We start from the raw sequence: 24256 nt of genomic DNA, 5'->3' as shown, positions 1-24256 counted from the left end.
GAGCTTTTTGTGTCCTCCTTGCTCCGTCCGTCATGGGTTATTTTGCTGCCTAGGTAGCAGAATCCTCAAATTTATCTACTTCCCGATCATCAGTGCTAAGTTAAGTTTGTCTATGTTGCTATTTCCATTCCTTCTCATTACTTTCGTCTCTCTCCGATTTACTATCAATCCATACCTGTTCTCATTAGACTTTCATTCCATTCCGAAAATCCTGTAATTATTATTCAGTTTCACTGAGTATAACAATGTCGTCAGTGAATCTTATCATTGACATTCTCTCACCTTGAATTTTACTTCCACTCTCGAACCTCTATTTTATTTCCGTCATTGCTTCTTCGATATATTAATTGAACAGTAAATTGCATCCCTGTGTTACACCTTTTTTAATCAGGGGACTTCGTTCTTGTCTTCCACTGTTATTATTCCCTCTTGGCTATTGTACAATTTGTATACTACTCGTCTTTCCCTATAGAATATCCATATTATTGTCAGAATGTCACACATCTTGTACCATTTGGCTTTGCCGAACGCTTTTTCCGGGTTGATAAATCCTATGAACGTGTCTTGATTTTCCTCCAGTATTGCTTTCATTATCAATCGCAACATCATAAATGTCTCTCTGGCGCCTTTACCTTTCATAAAGCCAAACTGATCTTCATCTAGCGCACCCTCAATGATATTTTCCATTCTTCTGTATACTATTCTTGTCAGCAACTTGGATGCATGAGCTGCGACTTGGATGCGTGAGCTGTTAAGCCGATTGTGTGGTAATTGTCCCATTTGTCAACTCTTTCAGTCTTCGCAACTGCATGGATGATATTTTTCCGAAGGTCAAATGGTATATCGTCATACTTACACGTTCTACACATCAACGTGAATTGTCGTTTTGTTACAGATTCCCCCAATGATTATCGAAAATCTGAATAATCTTACCCAACCCTTCTGCCTTATTCGACCTTAAGTCTCATAAATCTCTTGTAAATTATGATTCTAATAGTGGGTCTTCCATGTCCTCTATATTGACTCCTGTTTCTTGTAATCTGACAAGCCTTCCCCCTTCACAGAGTCCTCCAACCTATCTGCCCTTTCCTTTGTATTTAATAGTGGAATTCCCTTTGTACTCTTAGTGATACTGCCCTTGATTTTAATTTCACGGAAGATGTTTTGACTTTTCAATATAATGAGTCAGTCCTTCCGACAGCTATTTCTTTCTCGATTTCTTCACATTATACATGCAGCCGTTTCACCTTAGCTTCTCTGCACCTCATATTTACTTCATTTCTAAATGACTTCTATTTCTGTATTCCTTCTTTCATCGACATACTGAAGTATTTAGCCTCATATCAGGTATTCCAATTTTTCCACTTGCGCGGTAGGTTGTCTTCAGTCGATTTCTCACTAACGTTTGCTGAATCATTTCAGTGATCAAATTAGCATCCGACCATGCTGATCCAAGTTTTCCATGATATCCTCAAACAGCTCAAAGTGAATGCCGGGGTAGTACCTTTGGAAGAGCACGGCCGATTCTTCCCCACCCATGAAACGCTTAGAGCTATTGCTCCGTCTGTAATGAACTCGGTCTCTACGGAATATTTAACTCTAATCTTTCTTCTTCTTCCCACTAACAAGACCAGTGACGAATATTTTTCGGCAAAGGCGGATCAATCAAAATCCACTACATACACTCTGGGCTCTAATCACTGCCTCACTCTTGCTGAATTGTAGTAAACGAAATGCCTTCTGTTGAGCAAACGCCATCTTGCTTCAGGACGACTGAGCAGACGCATCGATTGGTATATATGGCGATTCTCTAAAAATCTAGGGCATGCCTGTTCAGCATGGTTACTGGTTCCTTATCATTACACTCTACAATCAGGTCATACTTTTTGACACACCCTGTGTGTAAACACTTCTGCTAAAATGTTTGAGGGTGAGAGTGTGGTATGTCTGAGCCCCATGACCATTCCATCTCTCTCGTCGATCCTTTTCTGGGTTACTAGAGGAGAGAAGAGTAGTTACCTGTATGTGGAAGACAGTGTCGGGCCAGAGGGAGAGCGTGACGCAGGTGGAGTCGGTGTAGAGGTTGCCGGTGATGCCGCCGCCGTCCACCTCCCAGGTGACCAGGTACTGGTGGCCGGCGCGCCGCTGCCGCTCCGCCTCCTTGGGCGGCACCCGCCACGACAGCTCCGCGATCACCAGCACACCCTGGTGGATCAGCGACTGCACCCGCACCGACCACACACCGCCCTTCTGTCGGAAGGAAACACAGCGCCGCCATGGCGTCTCAAGAACTGAATACAGCTCACTCCTCCCACCTAAACTACACTCCTGGAAATTGAAATAAGAACACCGTGAATTCATTGTCCCAGGAAGGGGAAACTTTATTGACACATTCCTGGGATCAGATACATCACATGATCACACTGACAGAACCACAGGCACATAGACACAGGCAACAGAGCATGCACAATGTCGGCACTAGTACAGTGTATATCCACCTTTCGCAGCAATGCAGGCTGCTATTCTCCCATGGAGACGATCGTAGAGATGCTGGATGTAGTCCTGTGGAACGGCATGCCATGCCATTTCCACCTGGCGCCTCAGTTGGACCAGCGTTCGTGCTGGACGTGCAGACCGCGTGAGACGACGCTTCATCCAGTCCCAAACATGCTCAATGGGGGACAGATCCGGAGATCTTGCTGGCCAGAGTAGTTGACTTACACCTTCTAGAGCACGTTGGGTGGCACGGGATACATGCGGACGTGCATTGTCCTGTTGGAACAGCAAGATCCCTTGCCGGTCTAGGAATGGTAGAACGATGGGTTCGATGACGGTTTGGATGTACCGTGCACTATTCAGTGTCCCTTCGACGATCACCAGTGGTGTACGGCCAGTGTAGGAGATCGCTCCCCACACCATGATGCCGGGTGTTGGCCCTGTGTGCCTCGGTCGTATGCAGTCCTGATTGTGGCGCTCACCTGCACGGCGCCAAACACGCATACGACCATCATTGGCACCAAGGCAGAAGCGACTCTCATCGCTGAAGACGACACGTCTCCATTCGTCCCTCCATTCACGCCTGTCGCGACACCACTGGAGGCGGGCTGCACGATGTTGGGGCGTGAGCGGAAGACGGCCTAACGGTGTGCGGGACCGTAGCCCAGCTTCATGGAGACGGTTGCGAATGGTCCTCGCCGATACCCCAGGAGCAACAGTGTCCCTAATTTGCTGGGAAGTGGCGGTGCGGTCCCCTACGGCACTGCGTAGGATCCTACGGTCTTGGCGTGCATCCGTGCGTCGCTGCGGTCCGGTCCCAGGTCGACGGGCACGTGCACCTTCCGCCGACCACAGGCGACAACATCGATGTACTGTGCAGACCTCACGCCCCACGTGTTGAGCAATTCGGCGGTACGTCCACCCGGCCTCCCGCATGCCCACTATACGCCCTCGCTCAAAGTCCGTCAACTGCACATACGGTTCACGTCCACGCTGTCGCGGCATGCTACCAGTATTAAAGACTGCGATGGAGCTCCGTATGCCACGGCAAACTGGCTGACACTGACGGCGGCGGTGCACAAATGCTGCGCAGCTAGCGCCATTCGACGGCCAACACCGCGGTTCCTGGTGTGTCCGCTGTGCCGTGCGTGTGATCATTGCTTGTACAGCCCTCTCGCAGTGTCCGGAGCAAGTATGGTGGGTTGACACACCGGTGTCAATGTGTTCTTTTTTCCATTTCCAGGAGTGTAGATGAATGGTCTCGCGACATGTTCAATAAAGTGTGACGTGATCAAACCGGAGCTCTCGACCTTATTCAAATGCCGCAAAATGGGGTGAAAAGAAACAAAGTCTCACTGCTGTGGCTTTGTAACATCGACCAAAATGGCCTCGCTGTGCTGGTACTGCGAATGGCTGACAGCCAGGTGAAACCACAGCTGTATTTTTTCCTGGGGTCATGCAGTTCTATTGTATGGTTGAATGATGATGGCGTCCTAGTAGGTAAAATACTCTGAAGGTAAAACAGTCCCTCATTTGGATCTCTGGACGGAGACTACTCAGAAGGATGTCGTCATCAGGACAGCGTAGAATCCTAGAGCCCTTATCGCGCTTCTAGGGTAGAAAATTTAAAAATGGAAGTGGATAGGCCTCAGTCACAAATAAATAGAAAATCAAACAGGGCTAATGCAGGAGTAGGTTTAATAATGAACTACAATATAGGAATGCGGGTAAGCTACTACCAACAGCATCACGAACGCATCATCGTAGCCATGATAAACACGAAGCCCACACCTTCTACATTAGTACTTGTTTATATGCCATCCGATTCTGCAGATTATGAAGAGACTGAAGAAATGTTTGATGAGATAAAAGAATTTATTCAGATCATCAAGGGATAAGAAAATTAAATTGCAATCGGGGATTGGAATTCAGTAGTAGGAAAATAAAGAGAAGGAAAAATAGTAGGTAAGGGGGGAAAGGAATTCAGTAGAAGACGAATGGGTAGATATGAGATGAGGTAGTGAAAACAGCAATCAAATAGGCAAAAAGACAAGGTTTATAAATTATAGAGTGGATCAATCAGTCCTCTTTTTTTTCAGGTTTTATTTGGCAAATCCAGATTTCGGCTAGTGTCTGGCCATTATCAAGGCACTATTTTCTAGTCTCGATGCATCTCAGTTCCCTGTTGTTCGGGCATGAGTCACAGTTCTTTGAATTGACTGACGCCCGAACAACAGGGAACTGACATGCATCGAGACTAGAAAACAGTGCACTGACAATTACGAGGCACTAGCGGGAATCTGGATTTGCCGAATAAAACTCGCAAAAAAACAAAATGACGACTGTTTAATGCGCTCTATAATTTATAAATCATACCACAGTCGCTGAGTGCACCCTCTTTCCTAACGGAAGGTAACCTGAAAAAGACAAGGCCTACTAGATGTTATTGGATATCACAGTAGATACTGAATTTAACTGACGAAAGGAGAAAATATAAAAACTCAGAAAATAAAGCAGATAAAAGGGTATACAAAGATCTAAAAAAATAGACTGACAGGAAGTGCAGGACGGCTAGATATTTGAAGCATACATCACTGGGGGAAAGATAGATACCACCTACAGGAAAATTAAAGAGGCCGTAAGAGAAATGAAAGCACCTGTATAAATATCGAGAGTTCAGATGATAAACCACTACTAAGCAAAGAAGGGAAAGCTGAAAGGTGGAAGAAGTATATAGGTCGTTTATAGAAGGGAGATGAACTTGCATGCAGTATTATAGAAAAGGAAGAGGAGGTAGATGAAGATGAATGAGAGATATAATAGCGCGAGAAGAATTTGTTAGAGCACTGAAAAACAAATAACGAACAAGGCCTCTGGAGTAGGCGTGATTTCGTCAGAATTACTGAATGTCTTGCGAGAGACAGCGATGAGAAAACTATTCCATCTGGCGTGCAAGATTTTTGGGACAGGCGAAATACCGTCAGACTTGAAGCACAATGTAATAATTCCAAAGAAAGAAGGTGCTGACGTGCGTGTATAATCCGAATTATCGGTTTAATAAGTCGTGGTTGATAAATACTAACACTAATTATTTACAGGAGAAGGGGAAAACTGGTAGTCGACCTCGTGGAAGATCAGTTTGCATTTCGGAGAAATGTAGAAACACGTGAGGCAGCACTCACATTACGTCTTACCTTAGAAGAGAGGTTAGGGTAAGGCAAACCTGCGTTTGTAGTATTTGTAAACTTTGAGAAAAATTATGACAGTGTTGACTGGAATACTTTCTTTGTAATTGTGAAGGTATCAGGGCTAAAATACAAAGAGCGAGACGGTATTTACAACTTGTATGGAAACAAAACGGCAGCTGTAAGAGTCGTTGCTCATGAAAGGGAAGTAGTGGTTGAGAAGGGTGTAAGGTGGGGTTGTACACTACCTTCGATGTAATTCAATCTGTATATTGCGCAAGTGATAAAAGAAGCAAAAGAAAAATCTGGAGTATCAATTTAGATTCAGGGAGAAGAAAGGAAAATTTTGAAGTTTGCCGACAACATTGCACTGTAATTCTGTCAGAGATGACAAAGGACTTGCAGGAGCACTTGAACGGAACAGATAGTGTCTTAAAAGGTGGATACAACACGAACATCAACAAAAGCAAAACAAGAATAATGGAATGTAGTCGAATAAAATCAGGTGATTCTGAAGGTACTAGCTTAAGAAGCTAGAAACTTGAAGTAGTACATTTTGGGCAGCAAAATAACTGCCATGGCTGAAGTAGAAAAAACATAAAATGTAGACTCGTAACGGCAGGAAAAAGCGTTTCTGTAAAAGAGACCTTTATTAACATCGGAAGGTATTTGTATGAAGTGTATCCATGTAGGGAAGTGAAATATGGACGGTAAACAGTTTAGACAAGAGGAGAATAAAAGCCCAAGAAATGTGGTGCTACAGAACAATGCAGAAGATTAGAGAGGCAGGAGAAAAGAAACCTGTGGCACAAATTAACTAAAAAAAGGAGATCGGCTGATAGAAGCTAACCTGTGACATAGAGAGATCACCAATTCAGCATTGGGGGGGAAGTGGAGGGTAAAAGTCGTGTATCTGGTTAGTTACAATCTCTTGGTGTCCCTCCACGACACCAAGAGATGGCAACTAACCAGATCCAGAAGGATGAGTTGCAGTAGTTATTCGAAGATAAGGCTTGCACTGAATAGAGTAGCATGAAGAGGTGCGTCAATCCAGTCTTCGTAACGAAGACCATTACAACAATAGAAGCTAAGGTGTGAACGTGAACAGAAGCAAACATCCAAGAAAATTCAATGCTATTGTATTGAAAGACAAACGGGAATATCGTTCAAACATTTTTTGTCTAGATTGTTAGTAAACTAGTCTAACGGGAAATTATGAATTTAAAAGTTGGCGCTGATGTTCGTTACTTCGAACTTTGCTTGTACGTACAGTTTGTGTTGTTTTAATTTTCATATATGATAAGAAAATTTGCAATCCCGTTTCATTAACCAAAAGTTGTTTTTTTGAAGTTTGCTTTAATCTGACTTATTTGTCGGCTAATTGAAAATTTAGGGTTGTATCCTCGGAATTTGTGGGGTGAATAGAAACACTAATTGCAGGTGCTTCTTCAGAAGAACACCAAGAACTTTACGTATGTGAAGGACCCACGTGACTATGTTCTCAACCCAACAGATTAATTCGTGATTAAAACATATGGAAAAAGTAAGTAATCTTACAGATTGTAGTCTGTGGTCTGTAGGTGGAAACAGCTATTTTTGAACCGGAGAAATTTTATTTCTTTCAGTGCTAGATTCAAAACAGACTTTAACACTTTCCTATTCATCCAAAATACCAGTATTTAGAACAAATAATAAGATTAACACTGTTGTTTCTATTCACTCCTCTCCGCGGGGTGAACAGCAACACAAATTTTTGATTCTTTATGTTATACAAAAAGTGAGATAGGTCCCAAATCAAATTGTAAGCTTAAATTAAGACATGAGGTCCATGACCCCACGTAATTTACATTAATTTACATATTTCTTTTTAAATTCATCAATTATTTCTTTTGAAACTGAAAATTGTTTCTGTTCATGTCATTTAAAGTACACTCGTTCATTCACAAATGCCTTGATCTCATTAGGTGGATTTCACATTTGTGCTTTCACCATCGGATCTAGCATATTGGTACAAAAGTACTTCTGTAGGTACTACACTATTCTGCAGTCCACATTATCGAGCTTGGCAGTGGGTTCATAGAAACACTTTCAGAATATTTCTCGATTCTTCCATGTATGAAAAATGAACACCTAAATCCGCGCGAACTCTGGTTTGTGTTATTTTATCACGATGGTCGTTTTCCCCTTCGCACATGGGAGTCAACAATACATCGTCTTATTCTGAGGAGGATATTGGTGATTTAAATCTCTTCTATAGATGTCGGTGCAACGAAACCTTGTGTCGTCCGGCGTTAACAAGCACTGATTACACCCCATTTGTAGAGAAACCTCAAAATAGACAACTTGCTATAAACAGCAAACAAAAGTATAACACAATCCTTTCACTCACCCGAAGTTGTGAGAGAAAATAAAAAGTTACTGACACGGATAACTGTTTTAATCTATATTTTATGTCTACAATTCTCAGGCAATAGTGCAAAGTTTCGGATGGGAGTAATTTGCATGCTCTGGCCACCGAGCGCACGCTTTGCACTCTTTGCATCCGAGAAGGGTCGGTGCATGCAACCGAAGTGCGACTCTCCACTATTCTGTTCTGAAATTGTCGTCAGAACTGAAACAGCCGATTCACTGTTGTGTAGGTGCTGCAGAGCCATACGCTTGTCGCCCTAAGTCCCCCATATAGTGCCAGAAAATTCACACAATATCAAACCATACTTCTCTAGAGTTGGGATGCTGAAGATAATTGAAGAAGGAACTAAAGAATTAAATTAAACGCTTTTAACAAAATAAGAGCCTCCCACCCCCACAGACATCCTCAAAACACGACGGGATTTGACTGGTGAACCTGTAAACATAGTACGTTACCGTTTCTGGGTTTCCTTTCCATATACCTCTACCGAGCTCCAGGTCTATAAATATGAACACATATTAGCATCTTCTTTAACTGTTTACTGCAAACGCTAGGCATGAAATATACAGAAACTTTAAGTGGTCACAAACCACGGTGAACGTAGTTTTGCAGGAATTTCACCAAAGCCAGGAGAACTTCTGGGATGTTGTCAGATTTCTGTGTCGTAGAGAGCTTGAAATGGAACTTCAAACTGGGATAATTGTACCCAGTAATGAGAACTGGAAACATCTGTCTTAACCTTGTCGCCACTGATATAGTCGCTGTATTTCCTTTGACACATGTCTGTGTTTTTTGCCATTTTAACTGGACGAAGCAGTGTTTATTTCCTTAAAATCTCGGGTACAGTTATTAAACATAATGCTTCTTACCAAATTTGTCTTGCACCAAGCTCACAGATGCATTACATATATATTAACTATCACACCGAGCAAAGTGGCGCAGTGGTTAGCACACTGGACTCGCATTCGGGAGGACGACGGTTCAATCCAGTGTCCGGCCATCCTGATTTAGGTTTTCCGTGATTTCCCTAAATCGCTCCAGGCAAATGCCGGGATGGTTTCTTTGAAAGGACACGGCCGACATCCTTCCCCATCCTTCCCTAATCCGATGCGACCGATAACCTCGCTGTCTGGTCTCCTCCCCCAAACAACCCAACCCCAATTATCACATTCGTGGGCTTCTTTCTATGATTTCGTCTTTGTCGTAAAGTATAACGACTGCGGTGACAGTTTCCGTTACCAAAGAGGACATCTTGCTTACTCAAACAGCCTGCGTGTTTATAGGTAGGTGAGAATGGAAACACGCACTCGCATTTGTTGAGCAAGAAAAGTGCAGCAACACATACGTGTTCTATGACGCGGGAGGCATACGCTGGCGCATGGCGACTTCTTGTATGTGCAAGGCTCTCTGGCGTAAACGCACTTCCAAGAGAACGGCTGTGGAGATAATCCCGCCGGTGTAAGACAAGTCGGGGATTTTTATTGTTAATTTAAAAAAATTTTCTACTTAAATTTCACTTCTGTACTCGTGTAACAACTAGTGAGGCTCAAGAGAAAAGGAGAGTGATTGTATCAACAAAGGATTCGTGTTTCTGCAAAGAAAGCTAACTGACAGACTTCCACGCGTCATGATTGGCTGACCAATGGGGAGAGTGCGAGAAAATTTAAGTGCTGACTGCCAGAGACGGCTGGAGCGTGGGGCTACAGACGGGCTCGGCATGACGTCTTTTCTCGTCTCTGCTTCCTAATTGTTCTCGGCACCAGCCCAGACCACCCTGACCGGCTTGTGGTCTGTTCTACAGGTACAACCCACGGTCCCCAGTCGTAGAGGGCGATTTTCTAGTTCCTATAGGGCGCGAAATGGAAACCATAGTGAAAATCAAAACTGTGTTACTTGCAACGTTTAGCTACTTCGTCCAGTTACTTCTCTACATAGTCGCCATTCCGACTTAGACATCTGTCATAGTGTTGTGCACACTTTCGAATGCCAATATGACAAAAGGCAGCCACCTGTTTCTTCCGCCAATTCTTTATGCTGGTCTGCAGCTCGTTGTCTGCAAGGCGCGGTTTGTGTCAAAATGCTGTCCCCCGTAGCCAAAGGCTCTTACGAGCAAAGAGGTAAAAATTAGATGGAGCCAAGTCTGGGCTGTATGATGCGTGATCAAACACCATTGCAAACGCTGCAGCGTGGGGACGAGCACTGTCATGAAGAAGGACAATCCATGATGACAACATTCGCCTTCACTTGCTCTGAATTGTCCCCCGTAGGCGAACTTCTCGAATCGTCTAATCCACTCACTAAACAAGATCATCGGTTGATGCTCGGTTCCTTCTTACGCGATTACAACATGAACGTCTGTACGTCGTGTTTCAAAGTTCCTGTACCATCGCCGCACGTTGCTGTCACGGGTGACGGTTACATCATGTGGGCTCCATGAAATGGGGTGGTACCACTAAGCAATAAGAAATCCAATGACAGCACGCACTCCATACTTGTCAACATCTTTACGTGCTCACTGTGCCCTCAGAACTGAAAAGTGCGAGGTCAGACGACCGGAGGGTGTACTACAGACGGTGCGCAACATATCTGTCCAAACTATCATCGGATGCCCGCTGAGATTTTAATTTTGCTACCGACGGAGCGAAGCCCTCTTACACCGAGCGCAAAATATTTGAAAAATCAGTGTTCCATTTCAAACACTCTCTTTGGACGTCCTCATTCCTAGATAGTCCTGAAGTTACCACTCCGCTAGTGTACATGAGTAACATTCCATCCGGTAAATTATTCTTTATATTGCTGCGTATGTTACACACTTTCATCTACATCTGCATGGATACTCTGAAAATCACACTTAAGTTACTAGTACAGGGTTCATCGAACCATTTTCACAATAATTTTTCATTATTCCAGTGCGCGGTAGAAAACGGCCGCATAAACGTTTCCGTGAGAGGTCTCATTTCCGTTCTCTTATTATGATGATCGTAGCTCTCTATGTAGGTCGGCGTCAACAAAGTATTTTAGCATCTGAAGTAGAAAGTTGGTGACTGAAATTTCGTAAGAAGAGTCCGCCGCAACGAAAAACGCCTTTGTTATAATTATGTCGATCCAAATCCCGTATCATGTCAGTAGCACTCTCTCCCCTATTTCGCGATAATAACGTGCTGCTCTTCTTTGAACTTCCTCGCTTCACTCCGTTAAACTTATCTGGTAAGGATCCCAGAGTGCGCAGCAGTACTTGGTTCAAATGGCTCTGAGCACTATGGGACTTAACATCTGAGGTCATCAGTCCCCTAGAACTTAGAACTACTTAAACCTAACTAACCTAAGGACATCACACACATCCATGCCCGAGGCATGATTCGGACCTGCGACCGTAGCGGTCGTTCGGTTCGAGACTGAAGCGTCTAGAGCCACTCGGCCACTCCGACCGGCGTAGCCGTACTCCAAAACACTACGGACAAGCGTAATGTAGGCACTCCAGTAGATCTGTTACATTTTGTACATGTTCTACCAATAAAAGCAGTCTTTGGTTTGCCTTCCCCACAACATTTTTGATGTCTTCTTTCCAATTTAAGTTATTCATGACTGTAATTCATGCGTATTTAGTTGAATTTATGGCCTTCATATTTGACTGATTTACCGTGTAAGCGAAGTTAAACCGATTCCTTTTAGCAACCATGTGTATGAGCTCACATTTCTCATTATTTAGGATTGATTGAAAATTTTTGCACCATACTGATACCTCTTCTAAATATTTTTGCAATTTTGTTATGAGCTTCTGATGACTTTACTAGACGACGCTTAAGTCTGGAACCGCGCGACCGCTACGGTCCCAGGTTCGAATCCTGCCTGGGGCATGGATGTTTGTGTAGTCCTTAGGTTGGTTAGGTTTAAGTAGTTCTACGTTCTCGGGGAGTTATGACCTGAGAAGTTAAGTCCCATAATGCTCAGAGCCATTTGAATCATTTACTAGACGATAAACGGCAGCATCATGTGGAAACAACCTAAGACGGCTGCTCAGATTGTCTCCTAAAACGTTTATATAGACAAGGAACCGCAGAGGGCCTATAGCACTACCTTAGCGAACGTCATAAATCACTCCTATTTTACTCCATAACTTTTCATCAGTTACTACGAACTGACAGAAAATCGCGAATGCGTAAGCACGCAACGTCACTACACGCCGCTTGTGTGGTACAGTGTCGAAAGCCTATTGGAAATCTATAAATACGAAACAATAGGACTCAACACTTCATGTGAGTAAAGAGCTAGTTGCGTTTCACAAGAACGCTGTTTTCTAAATCGAGGTTGACTGTGTGTCAATAGACAGTTCTCTTCGAGATAATTAATAAGGTTCGAAACAATATTATATTCGAAAATCGTGCTGCATATCGACGTTAACGATGTGGGGCTGCAATTAAGTCGATTACTCCCACTACCTCTCTTGAATAGTGGTGTGACTTGTGCAACTTTCAGGTCTTTGGGTAAGGAACTTTCGTCGCGCGAGCGGCTCTCTCTGAGCACTATGGGACTTAACAGCTATGGCCATCAGTCCCCCAGAACTTAGAACTGCTTAAACCTAACTAACCTAAGGACATCACACAACACCCAGTCATCACGAGGCAGAGAAAATCCCTGACCCCGCCGGGAATCGAACCCGGGAACCCGGGCGTGGGAAGCGTGAACGCTACCGCACGACCACGAGCTGCTCGCGCGAGCGGTTGTATATGACGGTCATCTATGGAGCATTCTCTCTGAAAGGAACCTAATTATTATACAGCCTGGACCGGAAGACTTGATGTAAAGGTGGAAAGCGATAGAGATCGATACATATTACAGTGGAGCAAGCAGTGGAGTGTTAGCGGCTAGACACTAGACAGGGGCTACAGTGTAGCTACCTCCTCCGGCAGCACCCAGCCGGCGGGCGCGGCCACGAGTCCCGTCCCCAGCGCGGCGGCGCCGCCGCTCAGCGTGGCGGCCACGGCGGCGGCCGCGGCGGCGGCGTCGGCGTCAGCTGCGGGCTGGCGGGCGCCCGCGGGTGTGTAGACGGTGCGCAGGCCGCCCGGGTCCACCACCAGCACCCGCGCAGAGCCCGCCGCCACCTGCCGCGGCTCGGAGGCGCCCGGTGTCGCGGGCAGCCGCGCCCTGCGCTCCAGCGTCTGCAACAGACAAACGGGACGCGCCGTCAGCGCAGCCACACCGTGCCGTCCGTAACTGCACTGATACCTGTTCCATTCTTTGCTGACTATCTGGCTTATTGCCCGGTGGTGCCGAAACATGTTGACTACACGCCCAGCCCCAAAGCCACCAGCAGACAATAAATGTCCTCGTGACTGTCACTGATCAGCCGACGACTCCGAAGGTCTCTGACTATGGCACAGTCATCTTTGAATATTTTCAGCGGAACTGTCTCACTCGCTCATCTTAGAGGTGATAAAACAGACCTTAACTGGAAAACTATGAGAGAGATTTCGCCATTGCAACCGGTCATCGTAAACTGCACTCCACGACATTTCGACTGGACACCTGCGATTCGTCTTCAGATAAGCCACGAAGACTGATGGCTCATCTGAAGATGACTAGCAGGTGTCCAGTCGAAATATCTTCGAACATTTAATTTTCAGGGATAATTTTAAATGTCACAATGATGAGACTAATGCTGACATCCACAACAAACATCCTCGGCGGTGGACAGTCACAAGGCAGCTTGGTACCATTTCTCCATCGTCTTCGACAACCGAGGACGCTCAGCCTGTATTTGGACCAAAAATATTCATCAGAGAAGCTATCATTGTACTCAAGAGTTTGCTGCACAAGTTAGAATGAAATAGTGAAGCTTACATAGCGTTGTTTAATCTGTAAAAGGCATATGACTGAAATTACTGGGAAAAACTCCTAACGATCTTGAAAGATAGGCAGTTACACTGTAAAGCTAGAAGAACTGTATTAAAATACCGAAAATCAAAGTATGGGGACACGAATTATTAAAAAACTAGAAACCCGCCTTTTTGCGTAAAAAGCAGCTAGTGTTAACCTAGGTTTCGGCGTAGATAACTACACCTTCTTCAGAACAATAAAACCCACAAGTCATCCACGGTATGTGTTCTTTCGGGAACAGATACTACCGTCATATATAGTAAAACCCACAAGTGCCTAAGACCTTTGTCAATGATTAAAACAACACCATAGCTAAACATTTATACACGAAAAAAAGGAAAACACAAACAGTACATACGTACAAAGTCTAAACCACTACTTAACTTAATGATGTAACCTCCACCTCACACCGGCATATGTTCGATGGGCCGTGATCCGCCATAAACTGCAGCTACGAATGGTCGCTCACTTACACTACCTATGCACATGCGCAAGACAAGGGAAGTTACTTGAATGCGCATGCGCCTACGAATACGTGAAAGTTTATACATGGGTCGTGGCTAATTCTTTGGCCCTCACTTTAACTGTGGTTGACAACCGCATTAAATTTGATATTTTTCGGAAGAATACGTTTTCCGACAATATTATACCTGCAGACTCGGCTCATCCGTAAGCCCATTAGATGGCCTTTTTTCATTCTAATATTCACAGAGTTACAGCTATCCCTCTTGCGTGCGCTGATTGGCGAGCGCGGTTGATCAAGCTTTTCATTTTTCTTCTTTTTTCCTCATTTCCTTTTACGATGAAGGTGACTTTAGCCCGTTGAACACCTCACGTTTTATCCCTATATCTTTATTACCACGACGTCTTTAGATTACGTCTTCTCAGCCCCCCCCCCCCCCAGGCCAACTATTGGCTTTAGGAATAGTTTTTTAGAGTTCCTCCTGTTGTCATAGGTAGCTTCATATATGTTCCTTTCCTAGCATAAGCAACCGTGTGCGGTTATTTTTAGGCTTCATCTCCTATTCAGCTCGTCACTTATTCTGTCCATTGTATTTTTTGATATACGTTGATCCACGGTTGGGAATATAAGGGCTATTTAGCCACGACCCATGTATAAACTTTCACGTATTCGTATGCACATGCGCATTTAAGTAACTTCCCTTGTCTTGCGCATGTGCATAGGTAGCGGGTCGGGCGTGTAAGTGAGCGACCATTCGTAGCTGCAATTTATGGCTGATCACGGCCCATCGAACATAGGCCGGTGTGAGGTGGAGGTTACACCATTAAGTTAAGTAGTGGTTTAGACTTTGTACATTTGTACTGTTTGTGTTTTCCTTTTTTTCGTTTATAAATGTTTAGCTATGATGTTCTTTTAATCATTGACAAAGGTCTTCTTAGGCGCTTGTGGGTTTTACTGTTCTGAAGAAGGTGTAGTTATCTACGCCGAAACCTAGGTTAACACTAGGTGCTTTTTACGCAATCGAGGCGGGTTTGTAGTTTTTTAATATATTAACGAACGATTGCTGACACGCTGCGATGTTGAAGGTTCTTGAACACAAATTATTTCAAAACAGCTGAGGACAATATTAGAAAAAAAGGTAATACATTATCACAACAGGTTTCAGGCAACATCAGCCATCTTCAGATACTATGGGTGGTATTTGGTGATCAAATCCTCACGCATTGTCAAGTAAACACAATAGAGGAAATTAGTTCAGTCGACAATGCATGAAACTTTGTTCACCAAATACCCTCAAACCTCCTGAAGGTGTGGCTATTTTAGGCCGAAACCTGTTGTGATAATGTCTTAAAAAATTGATTGTGTCATAAATAAACGAAAATTTGTAATAATCGTCTTTTTTTCTGGAATTCCCATTCTCTGAATAAGGTTTGCTGAGGATATTACCTTAATAGCTGATGGTGAAACCGTATGCAAAATATAATTTCTAAATTTTCTACAATTATTTAGAAACATGAACTTAAAATTAATAGTCAAAACTTTTATAGTAAACAACAAGAAATGATAAATCGCCTGACATCCAGATTGAGAGAAATAAAAAACAAAAGTTCTAAAATTTTGATTTTACTTACAGTACACATCAGATGCATCATGCAATTTAGAAAACGACTGCAATACCTAAACGCTCTTTCAGCGAATAAACACACCTACGTGTGAACAAGTCTTTTAGTGTACAAAAGAGATAATACCATTCAAAATATTCAACTAGAGTGTGCTCCTGTATCGCTGCGACGACTGACAGCTGACAGAAAGTGCTTCGAAGTAACGGTAATATAGCTTTAGAGAAGACTAAAGAGGACCAGCTACACGGAAAGAAGGCCAGTTATAATGTTCTGAAAGAGAACAATGAACAGCGAATCCTCATAGCAAACGTGCAAGAAAGGAAAAAGAAACTTTTGCGATATTTCTTCAATTATAATAACGTTGTAATACAGATACCGCTACGGCAGATATTGGCAAACAAAACCAGAGAGGTGCCAAGAAAGGAAATAGTTGAACATCTACTGCCAACGACGAAGTGCCAAAATTATGAAGAAATGAACAGAACAACAACAGGCATGGGAGAAGTGTTTCAGCGACAAGGGATAGCCTTCAGATTTGAAAGATGGTCATGCCATTCTCTTCTAAGCTTCGCAACCCCGACAACCATACCCATTGGTCAACTGTCATAATAAGTGCTACTTTTTAGCGACCTAACCTAAGCTAACTTCAAACACCAGGGATTTGGCCACTTTTTGTTGTTTTTATGCCACCGCTTCCTGCACCACCCGTATCCTAAAGTCGCTTTAGGTACCCTACCTTCACATTACGTTTTTGTAGGTAGTAAGCCATATGTGTTGCAAGGTTGGTATTTTCTGAGACCTCTCTAACATATTTGACTGCGTGAATCGCAATATTCTCCTAGATAAATTGACGTTTTGTGGGATTGATAGTATAGCCAACCAATGGATAATGTCAAACCCAGCGAAAAGTATCCAGAAATTTGTACTTAGCAATTCAAACAATAGTACTGCAATCAGTCCAAGCATATGTGTATAAACAGAAGAAACGGTGAACAAAGTTCTTTACTGACTGGCCTCCAGTGAGTGGTCTCACGATCAGTTTTAAAAGGACACAAGGTATTCAGTTCTGCATATCTACATGTACTACACCAAAGATAAGTGTAACATACGGAGAGGAAATAATAAATAGGGTTGAAATTTAAAAATTCTTAGGGGTACATATTGATGAGAATTTAAATTGGGTAAAACACATTTAGGAACTCCTAAAACAACTTAGCTCAGCTACATTTGCAATTACAATTATTTTAAATCTTGGGAAGAGACATATTTCGCATATTTTCATTGAATAATGTCGTATTTTATAATGATCCGGGGTAACTCATCTTTAAGAAAGAAAGTCTTCACCGCGCAAAAACTTGTAAGAATAATATGTGGTGCTCGCCACGATCATTTTGTAGAGACCAGTTTAAGTAGTTGGCCATTCTGAGTACTGCTTTACAGTATATTTATTGCCTCATGAACTATGTTGTAAATAATCCACTACAATTCAAAACAAACCATAAGTTATATAATTACAATACAACAAGGAAACATGACATTCATTACTCGATATTGTCTTTAGAACAAAGAGGGGTGCACAACGCTGAAACAAAAATTTTTGATAAATTACCCAGTAATAAAACACCTGAGTGAGAGCAAAGTAAAACCCAATAACAAACTGATAAAGTTTCTCTCTGACAAGTTCTCCTATTCCGTAGGAAAACAAGCATGTGAGCGCATGTACAAATTAATTAGCGATGTAGATGTAAAACGACTTATTCCACATCATTATGGTATACAGTGAAAAATGAGCCATAGAACATGTAACTAACTTAAACTCCCCTACCCCATTTCACTCGTGTAATCCGTTAACTGCTACATTTATCCTTGTCTCATACTGCCTTTTTCCAGATAATGAGGCATCTGCGTTCCAAGATCGTGGAATTAATCGAACCTCTTCAACAGTGAGCAGCCACACCTCAATAAACTATCGTAAAACTGGGAAATTTTGTGACTGATGCATCAGTTTATGACAACAACGCGCTCCAGCTTTTTATGTTTAAGTATTATAACTCAGGTCTACATATGGTATACAGCTCTGCTGCATTGCGTTCGTGGACATTCCTGTCGTTAGAGACGAAAGTTACAAGTACGTGCATTACACTTGAGTTGATTCCAAAGCCATTTCGTTTGGAGATGCAAAAACATGTTCGTAGATTTCTTCGGAACTTCCTGCTACTGCCAATAACTTTGAGAAATGACTAAGTAAAGGTAAACCGATACAAATATGTTATTTGTCGGTTTTTCTGAGTCACAATGAAATTTTACAAAAAAATTTCTTCAGCGGTTAGAAAACAAAGAAAGTTATTTCCGTTGGATGGTGAAAGCACACATGCCTGAGAATCAAGTGTGACTATTGAAATTGTCATTGTAGAAAACAAGTCTCATTAGTGAAATTAGGCACTTTTGTGAATGGTTTAGTAAAGAAGAGAAAGTGATATTTCGCAGTAAGACATTCTTTATGAATAAAGCATGCAGTTGCTTAGAATGTTGTATTAAATACGTAATTCCCTCGTTTTTTCCTCTTATACCAATGAATTTGTACGTAAGTAGCTAACAATTTGAAAGAATAACCTGTGTTACAATGTAAGTGTTGGGATCTGCTTTCTTTCTCATACAATTCCACTGAACAGATGCGTGAGTAAGTGTGGAAAACTTGTCTTTAATTATATTGTTTCATATAGTTCTGTCTCTTCTTTCGTTCTCATTTTGTTTCAGTTATGATAGACCTATAATTATAAGAATTTTAGGAAAATTACGAAAATTTAAGTCACCAAAGTGGCAAACTTTGCGACAAATATTTTTCTGTATGTGGATGAAATAGCACAAAACTACGTGCTGGTACTTTTAACAAAGCTACAACTGTGTATCATACAGAAATACTAGATCACCTCATTTTTCCGACAGATGAATTTAATTGATTGGCGACTCCATGGAGTTATTGTGATGATTTCTTAGCTTTGGTTACTGATAATAACTCGATACCAGTGCCTACGTGTTTAATTTGTACACCATAACACTGAAGATGATCACTATGATATAGAAAATCGATTTTGCTATCAATAAACCATCAATATTACGGCCAACGCTGACCTTCTTTCTAAGATAAATTTAACTCTAAGTTCTCTGTCATACACTTCAAGTCACTATGTCATCCTGAGCTGAGGAGGGACAACATTGCGGCAATTAATATTCAATGTTCCGAATACTTCATTTCTAATAAAACCTTTAATGCTATCAATATTAAATAATAAAGCTATAAAATTTTATATACTTGGAAATTAAACGCCACAGTACGCATTTGCATTAGACTATGTCATAAAAAGTATTAAAGGATCTCCAAGTCGCCCAATTTTACGGTACTCTAATAAATACAACCACAATGGGCATTTTATCAAAAAAGAATACAGCTGTCTCAACGGATGACACCTCATTACGCGACCGATGCTTCTATCAACATTATACATGTGACGGACTATCTACATGCAACTGAATCTAGATCAAGACAATCAGCACTTAACCATTTTCTACCTTTTAAAGTCCTTTGATCCTCATTTCTGCACGTCTTTGTAAATTCACATGATATTACTGGATGTCACACGGAAAACTGGCCACGATTAGAGAGTGCTCGCCTATCACGCATGAATTGTTGCCCACCAACAGCAAATACAACAAATAGACAAATATGTAATAATTATATAATGAAGAGAAACTGATAATACAAAACTTAGTCACAACAGCGTCGAAAAAATATGTGACAAATGGCGGTCGACAATGCATAATCTAGTACTCAGAGCAAATTTTACGTGCACAACCCTGTTTAATTATTATTCAGAATGTTCGGAAATTCCTGTTACTTGTAGACTGAGTACATAATACTATGAATAGCAAGCAATGTCCGGATACTTACCGTTTCCGCTCTACGACGGTTTCAGATCAGATTTTTAATTCATTCACTTCTGCTTGACGTATTTAATTAGGCGTGACGCAGTAAAATTATTAGAAAACAATTCGGAAGCAAACATAACAAAACATCAATTTTTCACTCATGCTCATTTGTCTTCATGAACGCTTCAACATTACGTGTTTGCATGATTCCAAAAAAAAAAAAGTACCTATCGTAATGTACGTACAGAACAGTATTGATGTGTTATAACAGCGGCTCGATGTGGCGACCATCAACGATGTTACAGACATATTCCCTACGAAGCATGTTCTAGTACACATTCTCCGTTCCACCAGGTGTCTCTTCAGTTTCTAGTGCAGCTGCCAGAACTCGTGCCAGCTGATCCTCCTCTTTCTCAACAGTCCCGTAACTTAAACGTTGCATACGCTCCTACAAAAAGTAGTCCATATTACACATCATCCTGCGTACTTTATAGCGTACCAGGACAAGCAACTCTGCGACTTTTCTCTTTCCCTTTGCAGACGTGGACGCATTACACATCTCAACCAAAATGTTTTTGAACGGAAATTATACATTTCCGAACATGGGTTGCTATTCAACATATGATATACTCATACTCCTCTACAAGTCCTAGAAGTCTGTAACGGGAATTTCCGAACACCTTGTAAATAAATAGTATAGGGGAGAGAGGGGCATATTGCAGCAGGGGAAATTGCAACATCTGCATTTTTTCACGAAGTATTCCCTCAAGTGCTGCCATCGTGTGGGGACACTTTCAACTGCGTGTTATCCTCACTGTGATGGTCAGAGCCTGCGCGAGAAGACGTTTTTCTTTGTGTTCTCTTTCTCTGATCAAAATTGTCAGTGGTGAGTAACAGTTTACAGTTTAAAAAACGTTTTGTATAGAATCACACGTTCGGTGACAACTATTAGATTTTACAACTGATAAATGGTTGCTATTTGTAGTTTAACAATGTAATAACTGATTTTAGTTTAAAGTCTCTGACGGGGTATTTACTTATGATTTATGTGGCGATGCTAAGTGGGGCATGTTGCAACACAGTGTTTCAACTTACCCCACTCTTGGTTAGGTCGAATTTTTATGATAATGTAATGTAATGATTTTCTTTTACTTGTTCTTGTACTTTTACGTTTATTCAGTCTAAATTTTTACTTTCAGGTAAAGAAAATGCGTCATTAAAAACGCAAAACAGAAAAAGGTTGGACACCTTTAAATGTAGTGCAGAGATCAGTCACTTTAGTTCAATAAAATGGAGGAAAAAGCGATTATTCTTTTTAAAAAATGGCAAAACAGTTTAATATTTGCTATTGTACTCTCTCTCGCTTCACCAAAAAGTAAAAGGTGACAGACGGATATTACTTGTGAGTACTCTAACCTCATGAAAGTATTTAGAGACAGTCAGGAAAAAATACTATATCTTGAGATTCAGCGAAATTATGTTCGAGTTGACAAAAGAGGAAGTTCTAAAACTAGGATTTCTCTGTGCAAAATACTTAAACATGAGAATGCCATCATCTTGGGCACAAAAGAAAATAGCCGGGGCCGACTGGCTATCAGCATTTTTGCACAAAAACACCGATCTCTCGATCAGACAACCTGAAAGCAAAAGTCTGGGAAGAATGACACCATCTATTGGAAAAAAGTTGGTGAGTTTTTTTCCAAAAATTACGAGTTGTTTACCCTCGGCACATTCTCCCCCCTTCCAGAACTTGGAACACGGATGAAAATGGAAATGCCGTGTGGCTAGAGCCTCCCGTTGGGTAGACCGTTCGTCTGGTGCAAGTCTTTCGAGTTGACGCCACTTGTGTGTCGATGGGGAGGAAACGATGATGATAAGGACAACACAACACCCAGTCCCTGAGCGAAGAAAATCTCCGACCCACCCGCGAATCGAACCCGGGCCGTTAGGTATGACATTCCATCACGCTGACCACTCAGCGACCAGGGGCGGACGGAACATGGATGAAAAAGCTGTAACTACAGTGTTGAAGCCAAACAGGATAGTTGTACACGAAGTTGTGAAACTGCTGAACGTGGAGAATTGGTAACAGCAGCAGCTGCTACATGTGCACGGGGGACATTCATTCCACCCATGATTATTTTTCCAAGAAAAAATTTTAAAGATCATATTATCCGTGACGGGCCCTTTGGATGCATTGGTGCTGCCACAGGTTCTGGATGGATCGTGGAGCAATCTTTTTCAAATATTTATCACCATTTTATTAGGCAAACCAGACCCACAAAAGAAGCTCCTGCCCCACTACGTGTGTGCAGACTGTGGACACAATTAAGACACTTCTGTCATGTCAGATATTTCAAAGTGAGAAGGCTCTTTTCAGTAAAATTTTGGTATGTTGCAACATGCCCCGTTAGTGGCGTAAATTGGATCTTTGTCAATCTTTCCTCTATCCTTTATTGTAGCCATTCTAACGGCCTAATCGGACATTTAATTTGTGACTTCTGTGTGCAAAAGTATGTAGTTTCTCATTGGGATTTTCAAATTTAACCAGTTGTTGTTGTTGTGGTCTTCAGTCGAGAGACTGGTTTGATGCAGCTCTCCATGCTACTCTATCCTGAGCAAGCTTCTTCATCTTCCAGTACCTACTGTAACCTAAATCCTTCTGAATCTGCTTAGTGTATTCATACCTTGGTCTCCCTCTACGATTTTTACCCTCCACGTTGCCCTCCAATACTAAATTGGTGATACCTTGATGCCTCAGAACATGTCCTACCAACCGATCCCTTCTTCTAGTCAATTTGTGCTACAAATTTCTCTTCTCCCCAATTCTATTCAATACCTCCTCATTAGTTATGTGATCTACCCATCTAATCTTCAGCATTCTTCTGTAGCATCAAAGTTCGAAAGTTTCTATTCTATTCTTGTGCAAACTATTAATCGTCCATGTTTCACTTCCGTACATAACTACAGTCCACACAAAGATTTTCAGAAATGACTTCCTGCCACTTAAGTCTATATTCGATGTTAACAAATTTCTCTTCTCCAGAAACGCTTTCCTTGCCATTGCCAGTCTACATTTTATATCCTCTCTACTTCGGCCAGCCATCAGTTATTTTGCTCTCTACATAGCAAAACTCATCTACTACTTCAAGTGTCTCATTACCTAATCTGATTTCCTCAGCATCACCAGGCTTAATTCGACTAAATTCCATTATCCTCATTCTGCTTTTGTTGATGTTCATCTCATATCCTGCTTTCAAGACACTGTCCATTGCGTTCAGCTGCTATTCGAAGTCCTTTGCTGTCTCTGACAGAATTACAATGTCATCGGCAAACCTCAAAGTTTATATTTCTTCTATATGGATTTTAATTCCTGCTCCGAATTTTTTTTTTGTTTCCTTTACTGTTGCTTAGTATACAGATTGAATAACATCGGGGATAGGCTACAACCCTGTCTCACTCCCTTCCCAACCACTGCTTCCCTTTCATGCCCCTCGACTTTTATAACTGCCATCTGGTTTCTGTACAGATTGTAAATTGACTTTCGCTCCCTGTATTTTACCCCTGCCAGCTTCAGAATTTGAAAGAGAGTATTCCAGTCAGCATTGTCAAAAGCTTTCTCTATGTTTACAAATGCTAGAAACTTAGGTTTGCCTTTCCTTAATCTGTCTTCTAAGATAAGTCGTATGGTCAGTATTTAAACAGTTTATAATAAAAAATAATAAATTTCAATATACGTTATTTGCTGTAACTTGCTCCTCCCCCCCCCCGCCCCCCCAAAAAAATAGTTACTGCTGAAATAGCTTTGATATACTCTTTAATGTAACAGTAAGTATGCCAACCCTGTAAACTGTATAGGTACTAGTTTAACGTAAGAAAGGGCCTAGAGACTGCAGGAAGTAGACAGATGACAGAGAGCGAGAGAGACTGGCGACTGACTGACCTGTGTGACCTGTGCCCAGCGGGCGGTGTCGTTGGGGCGCCACATGACGACGTAGACGAGCCTGCCGGCGTCGGCGTCGGCGCCCGCCCCTGCTCCTGCGCCTGCGCGCGGCGGCCGCGGCCAGCGCAGCTCGACGCCCAGCACCACCAGCAGGTCGGCCGCGCTCGTCTCGCGCACCGGCTGCAGCTGGCGCTGCTGCTGCGGCGACGCCCGGAACTCCGCGAAGAAGCGGCACGCCGCCCGGCAGCCCGGGAACTGCTCCACCGGCAACACACAACACTTCCGTATACACCACTTCCTGCTCCTCGTACAACAAACAATTTCCAGAGACAA

At 42.4% G+C, this 24256-nt stretch overlaps 1 protein-coding gene across 1 annotated transcript in view; it reads right to left on the bottom strand.

Annotated features, from left to right (window-relative positions):
* The window catches only part of LOC126198590 (uncharacterized), a 294161-nt gene that overhangs the window by 22433 nt on the left and 247472 nt on the right, over positions 1 to 24256 (bottom strand). The window contains exons 4-6 of the mRNA XM_049935039.1: positions 23924 to 24178; positions 12990 to 13250; positions 2020 to 2250 (exon numbers count right to left, since the gene is read on the bottom strand). Coding sequence (XP_049790996.1) covers positions 2020 to 2250; positions 12990 to 13250; positions 23924 to 24178 — 747 coding nt within the window. The remainder of the gene's footprint in view (positions 1 to 2019; positions 2251 to 12989; positions 13251 to 23923; positions 24179 to 24256) is intronic.

The sequence above is a fragment of the Schistocerca nitens genome, chromosome 8 (genome assembly GCF_023898315.1).
Source record: "Schistocerca nitens isolate TAMUIC-IGC-003100 chromosome 8, iqSchNite1.1, whole genome shotgun sequence".
Taxonomy (NCBI): domain Eukaryota; kingdom Metazoa; phylum Arthropoda; class Insecta; order Orthoptera; family Acrididae; genus Schistocerca; species Schistocerca nitens.
This window is presented reverse-complemented; position numbering and strand designations above follow the sequence as displayed.